Here is an 11,623-nt window from a genome sequence, read left to right as displayed (position 1 = left end):
GACATCGCGGGCCCCAGACACTGAGGGTCAGGCCCCCAGTGAGGAGTGCGGGGAGCCCAGGCCCCAGAACTGGGGCCTGCGGATCGCTGCCCCACACGGGTCGCGTGGGTGTGAAGCCCCAGGAGCTGCTTTCTCACTTAGGGTCAGGAGGTCACGGGGCTGGGGGCCCGAGGCTGGGGGGTTGGGGGGCTGGCAGCAGGCCAGCTAGGGGACACCTGATGGAGGGTCCGATGGAGGGTCCCGGCACACTGAAAGCCCCAGGTGCCTTCTCACTTTGCATTGCGGGGAGTCACGGCGGAGGGGGGGTGGGATGCGTGTGTGTGGGGGGGGTCTGGCCCGAATTGGCTGCCAGCAGGCCAGCAGGGGGACACTGGCGTGGGAGGTCCGGGCAGATGGAAAGCCGGACGTTCTTTCTCACTTCGTGTCCGGAGGGAGATCACGAGCGTGGGGGATCAGGCCTAAGGTGCTGCTGGCACCAGGTCAGCAGAAGAGACCCTGGCATGGGAGTGTGGAGGTGGGCGTAAAGCCCCAGGTGCTTTCTCACTTTGCTTGCGGAGACCATGGGAGTGGCGTCCTGCGCCTCAGGGGCCGACAGCAGGTCAGCAGAGGTGTCATTGACGTGGAGGTCTGGGCGGGGTGTCCCGAGTTGCCTTCTCACTTCCCTAGGGGAGAGTCATGGGGCTGGGGGGTAAGGCGCTGGCAGTGGGTCACCAGAGGTGACATTGCATAGCAGGGTCTGGGCACTGTGAAGCCTATGGTGCTTTTTTCACTTTCCTTTGGGAGATCCTAGGGGTGGCGGCCTGCGCCTAAGGGGCTGGCAGCCGGTCAGCAGAGGGAGGATTTCCAGGTCAGTGGAGAGTCAGGCTACGGAGCATGATCACTGTGGGGACCACTCACCCCAGACACAGAGGACACCTCACAATCCCTAAGTACTGTGGTCAAAGAGGGCCCCAGGGATATGTCGATTCTGGGTTTGAAGGGTCTACTGGAGAGAGGCAGAGCAGATGGGGGGCTGGGGTGCCTGGCCAAAATTCACAGAATGATCCTGAATGTGAACTGAGAGCACATCGCAAACCCAGAACACAAGGTTCCCCTTGCCAGGCCCTGCCGTCACCCCAGTAACTCGAGGCACGGTGTATGGCTCTGTCCTAGGTACTCTCCATGCAGCTTTGCAGGGTTCTGAGGACCCAGGCCAATCAGAGAGGAGCCCCCTGGGTCCCCGAAAGCCCTGACGGCCCTCAGACCTGCAGAGGCGGCCTTGGTTAAGGCCAAGGTGGAATCTCCCTGCAGAGGTGCACACACCATCTCATTCTCCCTCCTCCAGGTGCTGGCATCACCTGTTCTGCCCACACCGGTGCCCGCTGTGCCTGACCTGTGTCATCATGCCTCGGGGTCAGAAGAGTAAACGTCTCCAGGGTGCAGCTGAGACTGAGAGTCTCCGAGGTGGTCAGGCCGCTGCAGCAGCAGAAGAAGAGTGCCCCACTTCTCCTGATTCTGGGGGTTCTCCCCAAAGCTGCCCTGCTCCTGGCCCTTTCCAGGAACCTCAGGGAGCCTCAGCCGCTGGGCCTCCTGAGGCAGGTGTGTCATTCCCAAGTTCTGATGGAGGGGCCCAGAGCCAAGTTGAGGAGGGCCCAAGCACCTCCCTTGTGGCATTGTCCACTCGGTCGGCTCCCCCAGATCCTCTGACCAGGAAGGCACACAGGCTGGTGAAGTTCCTGCTGGGGAAGTATAAAATGGGTGAGTGCATTACACAGGCAGAAATGCTGAAGTCGGTCAAAAAGAAGTACAAGGAGCAGTTCTCTGAGATCCTCAGGAGAGCCTCTCAACACATGGAGCTGGTCTTTGGCCTTGAGGTGAAGGAAGTCGACCCCGGCAATCACTTCTATGCCCTCATCACCATTCTGGATCTCCCCAGTGAGGGAAGTCTGAACAGGGATAAGAGTGTCCCAAAGATTGGTCTCTTGATGAACATCCTGGCCGCGATCTTCCTGAAGGGCAACCGCGCCACCGAGGAGGAGGTCTGGGAATCACTCAGCGTGTTGGGCGTCTACGCTGGGAGGAGGCATGCCATCTTCGGGGAGCCCAAGAAGCTCATCATCAAAGATTTAGTGCAGCCCAAGTACCTGGAGTACCGCCAGGTGCCCGGCAGTGATCCTCCACGCTATGAGTTCCTGTGGGGCCCAAGAGCCCACGCTGAGACCACCAAGATGAAAGTGCTGGAGATTATGGCCAGGCTCAAAGAGACCGTCCCCAGTGCCTTCCCAAAGCTGTACGAGGAGGCTTTGAGAGATGAGGAAGAGAGAGCAGAGGTGAGAGCCGCAGCCAGGGCTGCCAGTATTGCCAAGGCCCGTGCGCCTTCCAAGGCCACGGCGCACGGCTCCTCCCACATGTAGTGAGGTCTGGGGCAGGCTTTTCACCTCGGGGTTGAAGAGACCAGCCTGCCTGTCAAGTAGTGGGCGGTTGAGGTCACTTTAGTTTTAACAAAATGTTTATGTGCTTTTCCTTTTTTCTCATGAGTGACTTCTGGGTAGAGATAGAAGAATAGATAGATGACAGATACTAGATCGATACGTAGATAGATAAACACATAGAAACGGAGACCAATTTCAGATTATTTGTTTTAAGAAAGGTTTACAAGATTCAAAATATAAACATGAGAATGACGTGGCTGTCACATTTGTTGCTATCTAAAACGTTTGAAAGTTGTAAGACAAATTGTGGTGAAGGACGGTTTACTTTTAACAAAGTGTTTATCTGCATTTCCTTTTTCTTCACGACTAACTTCTAGGTAAATAGATTAGATGTAGGTATAGACAGACATGTAGTATTTTATCAAATGTGATGTCTTTTAAAGAAGGTTTAGAACTCTCAACATGTGAATATGTGAATGACATGGCTGTCATATTTTTTCTACGTAAAGGGTTTGAAAGTTACAGTTTTGGAATTTGTAAGACAAACTGTGGTCAACGTCAGTTTAGCTGTAAGCAGGATTTTTAAGAGCATTTCCTTTTTCACCCCATGTGCAACTTCTAGGTAAAGAAAGAATGATGGTACAGTGATGGATGGATGGATGGATGGATGGATGGATGGAGAGATGGATGGAAAGATAGGAGATATAGATAGATGACAGATAGCTATAGAGATATGTAGCATTTTGTCAAATGTATCTTTTAATGAAGGTTTATAACCTTCACAATATAAATATGTGAATGACATGCTCTCACATTTTTTAACTATCTAAAGGTTTGAATTTTAGACTTTTGGAATTTATAAGACAAGTTGTGATCAAGGCCAGTTTACTTTTAAAACGGTGTTTGTCTGCATTTCCTTTGTCCTCATGAGTAACTTCTGGGTAAAATAGATTAGATTAGATATATTAACAGACGTAGTATGTTTTTCAAATGTTATGTCTTTTAATGAAGCTTTACACCTTCAAATTATAAACATGTGAATGACGTGCCTGTCATATTCTTCCTATTTAACGGGTTTGAAAGTTACAGTTTTGGAATTTCAAAGACAAATTGTGGTCGAGGTCAGTATAATTGTAACACAATGTTAATCTGCTTTTCCATTTTCCTCACGAGTAACCTCTAGGTAAAAACAGACAGACAGATAAATAGACTGGTATAGATATGTAGTGTTGTTTTCAAATGTTGTTTCTTTCAGTAGAAGGTGTAGAACTTTCAGAATATAAATATGTGAATGCTATGGCTCTCACGCGTTTGCTGGTGAAAAGCTTTGAATGTTACAGTATTGAAATTTGTAAAACAACTTGAAAATATTCAATATTTTGCTCCTGATCTAGAGGAGATAACGGGGCAGTGAAACAGGATTCTCATGGAGACGTGAAAGAATCCAAGGATAAAACCCTTGGGATCCTAAAGGGAAGGAAGGAAATTAAAACACAAAAATTTCACTGTGATCAATTATTGGTTTGCCTTATACCTTACAGTCTTTATTTTGCTAATGTTAAAACTACGTGGATATGCTTAGCTTATTAAAGAAAGTTTGTTGCGAATCATTGCGTATTATTTGATATGTGCTGGATTTAAGAAACAAAAAACTCTGATGGGATCTTACTGTTTTGGGGATTCAAAATAAACACATAATAGCGGCTAATCATTAAAGACCCACTACATCCCAATCCATATCCCAAGTCGTCTATAATACAGTATGTATGTTCTAACATTCCTACACGATAAGGCTTACCGGACTGCCTTTAGACATCAATAACTTGCACATTTTTCACCTTCACAAAGCTGGTAAGTGACCGAGCCCGGATTAGATCCCTGTTTTGAATTTGTGGGAAGTTCACATTTTTCCAATCCTACCAGCCTGAGTCTGACTACGTGCCTTTTAATTCACTATTTCCATCTCAGAGCTCCAGGAATGCATCTCAGGGGACTAAGGAAGGTCTCTGTACAGAGAGCAGGGGATTAGAATAGGATACACACAGCAGTAAGAATAGCGATACAGAAGTATCGCTATGAGAATGAGCAGGATGAATAAAGAAGACAAGAAATAATAGTGGCAGTATGATTACGTACATATGCACAACCAGTTAAGCTCAAAACATTGAGGTCTCAAAAATCAACGTGGGCAGCCCCCCCTTGCAAAAGTCAGTCTGGCACTACAGAAGTCACATGACAGGCCAAGTGGAAAGAAGGAATCCATCAGACTGTTTTTTCTCTGACAACCCAGCACCTCGTCTGGGGTCCCTGCGTTTTGCCACAACCTGCCCCTGTCACATCACTCCTGGCACGAGGACCCAGTCTCTGCCAGGTTTGCAGTAGGAAACTTCTCAATGTGGTAGGGATGTGACACTTCCAAGAAGGGAACCAGAGCAGTGGGGTCCATAGAGCCCCACCCCAGCTGTCAGCCCTTGAAAGAGGAAAACAGTTGTGGCTATTCGCGGCTCCTCCTGACCTCTGTCTTGGAAGTCCCAGGAAGGCTATCCCCTAGGCCTGAGGGCTATCCCTTCAGGTAAGCAGAGGATACAGTCCCCAGATTGGCTCACACTCAAGGTGAAGACCCTGATTAACACAACAGAGGGGCCTGCACCCAGCCCCTCCCTCGAGGTTTGCCCTGGCAGGCCCAGGGAAGGCCTGGCATGATGGGGGACAACCTGACTTCTCCTTGGAGGGATTCCAGGAGATGGGGCTTTGCTTTTCAGCTTGGCTGTCCAGCAGAGAGGGGCAGCCCAGCGCAAGGCAGCCATCCAGGTAAAAATCCTGCATTAGGGATGAGGCAGCCATCCACCCCAGAAGAGAGGGGAAGGCACAAAGTTCTGCTTCCGCAGTCGGCCCTGGACGTCCAGGTAGAGCTTTCACACTGAGGTTACCCCTCAGTTTCTGAGGGAGGAGATGATCTGCGGGAACTGCAACTCTGGGACCCATGGGGGAGCCCCATTCAGCCAAGGGGCTAACAGTGTCAAGGTAGTGACACTAAGTGACAAAGAGCGTACCCTTCCCAGAAATGAGGGGGCAATCTAGAGCCCTGTCCCATTGTTGGACTTGGAGACCTGGGCTCCGTGAGGTGACCAGTCACACCTCCCTCCAGGGCGTCTCCTAGAGGGGAGGGACCTCATCAAGGAGTATCTCAACGCAGCAGAGGGAGGAATTACCGGTGGTCGGGAGTCAAGGTGAGAGCCTTGAAGACTGAGGGGACCAGATACCTGTTAACTGGGGGCAGCACAGATTCCTTCCACTGCTGTCAGCCTTGGGAGACCAGATGAGGCAAACTTCCCTTCTTCTCAGGGGTCAGGTTATTGTCAGCCCTCGTATGAGGGAAGAGCTACAAGTCAAGATACGGAGCATACTGAGGGAGGCCTCAGGAGGGCACTGGCCCAGAGCAGAGGGGAGCCACCAAGTCTCACCATCTTCCAGCCCTGCGAACCCTGGGCAGGGCTAGTCGGATATGTCACCACCTCACCTCCAGCCCCAGACACTCAATGAAGTGAAGGTATTGGCCTGAATCTGGGGTTCTCTAGTGGGCAGAGGGGGAAATTCAGATTCCGACCCTGTGAGAACTAAGGGGGCCGCCAACCTCAGAACAGTGAGGTCCCATAGAGCAGTCTCACTATTGCCAGTGAACTGATAGCCAGATGTGGAACCTTCCAGACTACGGACCAACCACCTCATAGCAGTGGGGGCCCCACAGAATCCTCCGACTATCAGCCCTGGGAGGTCCCAGGAAGAGATATCGGGAAGAGACGCCATCAGATCCCACTGAGAGGCCACTGAGGAGTAAGGGTCTCAGTGTGAGTGGGGTGGTCCCAGTTCAGCAGAGGGAGAAACATTCACGCCCACAGTTAGGAGTCTTTCAGGGTTCTTTCAGGGTTCTCAGGGACATGCGAGCTTGGCTCTATGTAGGTGACCTTAAGCTGAAAGAAGGAGCAGTCCCGGTTCCCATCAGGAGTCATGTAAGGATCCCGAGTGAGCATTGGGGCTCACTCCTACGCTGAACAAGAGGCCCCAAGGAGTCTGAATCCTGCTGTCAGCCCAGGAAGGGCGCAGGGAGGACATCCTCATGCAGCACTCCCTGACCTTCCCTCCCTGGCACCCCAGGAAGTGAGCACTTGGTCTGCGGCTCTGAGACCCAGGACACTACAGGGACGCATTCCAGGCCCTGCCAGGATTCAAGTGCAGAGCCCGGAGAGACCACAGGGTATTGCACACCCCAGGGCAGTGAGGTGGCCCAGAGACTGCCCCAGCCATCAACCCTGGGGTGCCTTGGTCAGGGCTGTCAGACTGACTCGGAGAGAAGGGTGGCAGAATGGAGGGCCTTGGTCTGAGGGGAGGGTCCTCAGGTAAGCCAAGGAAGATGTCCCCGGCCCTGTCAGGAGTCGAGGTGAGGACCCTGAGTCAGGATGTAGGGAACACTGCACACTCAGAACTGAGAGGACCACAGAGAACCCTGCCCCTGCTGGCTGCCCTGGGTACCTGGGCACTGTTGACAGGAAGTGACATACTCACTTCCTCCCGTGCTGTCACAAAGGGGTGACTTACTCTAAGGGGTGTGGCCTAAGGACCACAGGGGAGGATCTCTAGGCTTTCCAGAGGCCAACGTGAATACTGTGAGGACGAAGGGAACCACACACCTCACAGCAGTAGAAACACGACAGAATTCTCTTCCTTACCTGGCCGCAGGAGACTGACACAGGTATGGTCAGAGGCGGAGGTCCTCACTTCCTCCTAGGGGTCTCAGGGTGGTGCTGGCCTTAGCAGGAGGGGTAGGCCTAAGGGCTGGGGAGGAATTTGAGGCCATAATGGGGGTAGAAGCAACCACTGAGGGACCATCACCACTAAATCGTAGGGATGACAAAGAATCAGGCGACATCCCTGGTTTCAGCCCTTGAAGACCCAGGACGGGGCTGTCCCGCTGAAGCTCCCCCAACACTTATTTACATCAGGTCTATGGGAGGTGAAATCCTTAGTTTGAAAGTGGAGCCACCATTCGACTAAAGGGGTGGGTGTACCAGGCCCTATGTGGAGCCAAAGTAAGGGCCCTTATTGAGGACTGAGTACCCCAAAGTGACCGGGACAGAAAACTCCCCACTGGAGACCTGGACAGGGCTGACACCCTGAGGATCCCCTTCACTTTCTTCTCATGGGTTCCTAGAACTGCACCAATTGAATGATGCCCTTGAACATGAAATCAGAGACTTCTCATACGAAAAGACTCACAGCCCCTGTCCCGTCAGTATGCTACAGTCAGAGCACACAGATGCAGCCTAAAGGGGACAGGCCGATTAGAGCGGGAGCCCTGTGGGAATTTCGAGCAGTGCCCTTGGGGAAAACTGCAACTGTAGCCTCCTTGTAACCACGGTGGTATTTCCATGCTGAAAATGACTCCAATCAGCGTCTCAAGGAGAAGCGGTCTTTAATATGGCGGTTGACCTCAGGTCAGCACATGAGTGGTGGACCAACCCCCACAAGGAGTCAAGGGAAGACACAGACAGAGGACTGCGGGCGGGGGGGCGGAGTGAAGGGGGCGGGGGCCCCAACATCTCCAACAATCTTCCCCCCTGAAAACAGGCAGCCACACATTACCCTAAACTACCCCCACCCCCATTCCCGGGAGGCCTCAAAATGACTGCTAGGCCCAAAGTCCTCAGTTAGTCCCAAAGTCCTTTGCGTACCCCGGGTGGTCTCAGGGAATAAAGACCTCGGTCCGGACTACTGCTCTCTGGCTCAGCTCAGCTGAGGCAGAAATCGCAGGCCCCAGAGACTGAAGGTCAGGCCCGAAGTGAGGAGTGAAGGGACCCCAGACTCAGGAACTGGGGCGTGCGGATCACCACTCGACTTTGCATGGGAGGGTCCCGGCGGGTGCAAAGCCCCAGGTGCTTTCTCACTTTCTGTCACTACGTCATCGGGGTGGGGGCCGGGGGCTGAGGTGCTGGCAAAAGGTCAGCACAGGGAGGATTTCCTGGTCAGTGGAGAATCAGGGTACGGAGCATGATCACTGCGCGGACCACTCACCCCAAACTCAGAGCGAGGACCTCAGTATGCCTGACTACTGTCACTCAAGGAGGCCCAGGCCTTTGTCAGGGAGAACTGCCCCTTAATTCTTCCTCCGGGAATCACAGTGAGTGAAGGCCTTTGTCTGAGTGGTGCAGTCACAGTTCATCAGAGGGAAGAATCTTAGATACACCCAGGCATTCCAACAGGATTTGCGGGAGACCCGGTGGGAGCATTCACGAGGGGACCTCAACTTGTTCGTGCATCTTTCATTTGAGCGAAGCCAGGCCAATGCAGCCAGAGGAGGCGAAACTCTATTCTTCCTGCCGGCCCTCGGGTAGGTGCTGACATTACTATGAGATAGGCCTGAAGCCGAGAGAGGAGACCCTGGCTCTGGCTGTGCCAAGGCAGGAAACTGAGTGAAGCCTGAGGGACCACCCATCACCCTGAACGTGTGGTGACGGTAAAGCCAACAGTCAGCAGGACGGACGTCTCTCAGTCCCTACCTGGAACCACGTGAGCATTCCCCACGAGAACTGACGACTCCAAAAAGCGTAGGACAGAGAGGGCCCCAGAGAGATGTCAGTTTTGGGTGCACTCTCTACCAGAAGCACCATGTCTTCATTCTTGTGGCATGGAGGATTTAGGTGGCAGCTTAAGAACCACAGTGGGGAGTGGGGTAGGGCTTCTTGCCAATCATTAACATAATCATCCTGAATGTGAACTGAGAGCACTTCCCAAACCCAGGACAAAGGGGATCCCCTTGACAGGCCCTGCTGTCGCCCCAGTAACACCTAGAAAGGGCTGTGTGGCTCTGACCTAAATACGCTCTAAGCTTCTCTACAGGGTTTTCAGCAGACAGGCTGATCAGAGAGGAGCCCTCACATCCTTAAAGAGGGTTCCCAGAGCAATGACGGCCCTCAGACACTTAAAGAGGTGCCCTTGGTTAAGGCCAAGGTGGAATCTCCCCGCAAAGGTGCCACACCATCTCGTTCTCCCCCGTCCAGGTGCTGGCATCACCGGTGCCCGCTGTGTCATCATGCCTCCACGGCGACAGAAGCGTAAGGGCCGTGCCCGTAACAAACACTACCGAACCCGTGCTGACTCCAAGAGTCACAAGACAGATCAGAAAGCTGCAGTAGTGGGAAACGAGTACCCCTCCTACTCTTCTGTTTTGGAAGGTGATCCTCAAAGGCCATCAGCTACTGAGACAAGTAGCACTTCCCAGGGGTCTTGGAGACCCTCGTCTACCACCTTTACCTCTTCAGGTGCTTTTGACACAACATCTGACAAAGGTGATGAAAGTCAAGATAAGGACCATTCGTGTTCTTTGGAGGTCCCATCTCCCGAGACCTCGTGCAGTGATCTTCTAACCACGAAGTTGTATTTGCTGGAGCAATTTCTCCTGTGCAAGTATGAAATGCAAGAGCCCATTCTGAAGGAAGACATGCTGAAGATTGTGGGCGAAATTAACCAAGACCAATTTGCTGACATCATCAAAACAGCCTCTGATCATATTGAGGCCGTCTTTGCGGTCGACTTGAAGGAAGTCGACTCAAGCAACCAGGCATATGACCTGGTCAGCAAACTGAACCTCCCCAATAATGGGAGGGTGTATGCTGGCAACGGGTTACCAAAGACCGGTCTCCTCATGGGAATCCTGGGCGTAATCTTCATGAAGGGCAACTGTGCCACAGAGGAAGACATCTGGAAATTCCTGAATATACTGCAAGTATACGCTGGGAGGGAGCACCGCATCTACGGGGAGCCCAGGAAGCTCATTTACACGGACCTGGTGCAGCTAGAGTATCTGGAGTACCGCCAGGTACCTGACAGCGATCCTGCGCTGTACGAGTTTCTGTGGGGCCCCAGAGCTCGCGCTGAAACAAGCAAGATGCAAGTCCTGGAATTCTTGGCAAAGGGTGTTGACACAGGCCCTAGTGCCTTCTCACCCTGGTATGAAGAGGCTCTGTTAGACGAAGAGAGAGCAAGCGCTACAGAGTCAGTCAGGGCTGCCACTGGTGCCACAGCCGGACATGACATCACGGCCCTGGCTGCTCTCGCCCCTAGTGATGCCTGAGGATTTTTTTTTACCATGAAGATAAAAATAAAAATAAAAAACTACATCACAAGAGGGACATCAGAGGAAATGTGAAAGAATCCCACGGTAAAATTTTTCGGAGAATGGAATAGAAAAAATAATAAAACGTCATAAAACTTTCATTTTGCTGACTCAGTCTTTTGTTTTGTAAAATTGATTTACATCTTGATATGCTTAGCGTATTAAAGAGTGTAGGAGATGGTAGATCTTAACAAGTTAGACCAGACCTCTCACTCACTCTCTCTTCTCTTCCCAAAACATAATTGAGCGTCTGCGCTTTGGAAGCCTCTGTGCTAGTACTAGGCTTGCAGACATAAAGACCCAGCCTCTGCCCACAGAACTTTGGAAGCTGGGAGCTTCAGTCATGTGAGGAAGATGTTGAGATCCCCTCTATGACTTACAGGAGAGTAAAAAGGACGAGTGAGACGGGAGGGCTTCCAGGTGAAAGCACTCAAGCATATAACCCCTGAGGCAAGGCAGTTGAAGTTTTGGAAGCTACAAGTCAGTCCCCACAATAGACTTTTACATTAAACTACACGGTGGTGGACTGTATGAGGCTATGGGACTGGTGAACAGAGGCCAGATCCTCAGATGAGGTGTCTGAATTGAGAGAAAATGACTGGAAAACTGCACTGTGGGGCAAGGTCCAAAATTAAGGCCCAATAATATGGGCTGCCTGGACATTTGGAGAAACCAGCAGGGACTCACATCCCCTAAAGGCAAGTTCCCCTCCATAGTCTTCATTTGCAGATAAGGTCCCCTACCAAACAACCAGCTTTATCAGGGGACAAAGCATAGATCTTGCTCATTCCTAAGCAGCAGTCGTCTGTTCCCTACCCGCCTGCAGAATTTTGCAGACAATCTCATTACACGTTGTCTTGGGAACGAGGGGTTACCTCACACTCTTAATACCAAAAACGCCCCCTCCCAAAGATACTGTCTCTTCACTGAGTTCCCGAGTGCAAACCCCGTGTGGCACCGTGGGGCACGTGGGGTCCTCCCCGTCATGTGAGTACACGTGGTTAATAAATGGCTGTCTATCTCATCTCTGCAGTGTCCAGTG

General features: G+C 51.9%; 2 protein-coding genes across 2 annotated transcripts; both read left to right on the top strand.

The window, feature by feature from the left end:
- Positions 1 to 1,382: 1,382 nt before the first annotated feature.
- On the top strand, positions 1,383 to 2,393 carry LOC308495157 (melanoma-associated antigen B1-like; the record flags this gene model as incomplete). The annotated part of the gene is made up of 1 exon (XM_081043079.1): positions 1,383 to 2,393. One exon carries the CDS (start codon positions 1,383 to 1,385, stop codon positions 2,391 to 2,393), a length of 1,011 nt encoding a protein of 336 aa, XP_080899205.1.
- A 4,429-nt stretch (positions 2,394 to 6,822) lies between these two features.
- Positions 6,823 to 10,539, top strand: LOC308495156 (melanoma-associated antigen B5-like; the record flags this gene model as incomplete). Its single annotated transcript, XM_081043078.1, has 2 exons — positions 6,823 to 6,937; positions 9,467 to 10,539. The coding sequence occupies 2 exons, from the start codon at positions 6,823 to 6,825 to the stop codon at positions 10,537 to 10,539; spliced, it is 1,188 nt and encodes a 395-aa protein (XP_080899204.1).
- Positions 10,540 to 11,623: the final 1,084 nt, after the last annotated feature.

The sequence above is a fragment of the Rhinolophus hipposideros genome (genome assembly GCF_964194185.1).
Source record: "Rhinolophus hipposideros genome assembly, chromosome: X".
Classification (NCBI taxonomy): domain Eukaryota; kingdom Metazoa; phylum Chordata; class Mammalia; order Chiroptera; family Rhinolophidae; genus Rhinolophus; species Rhinolophus hipposideros.
This window is presented reverse-complemented; position numbering and strand designations above follow the sequence as displayed.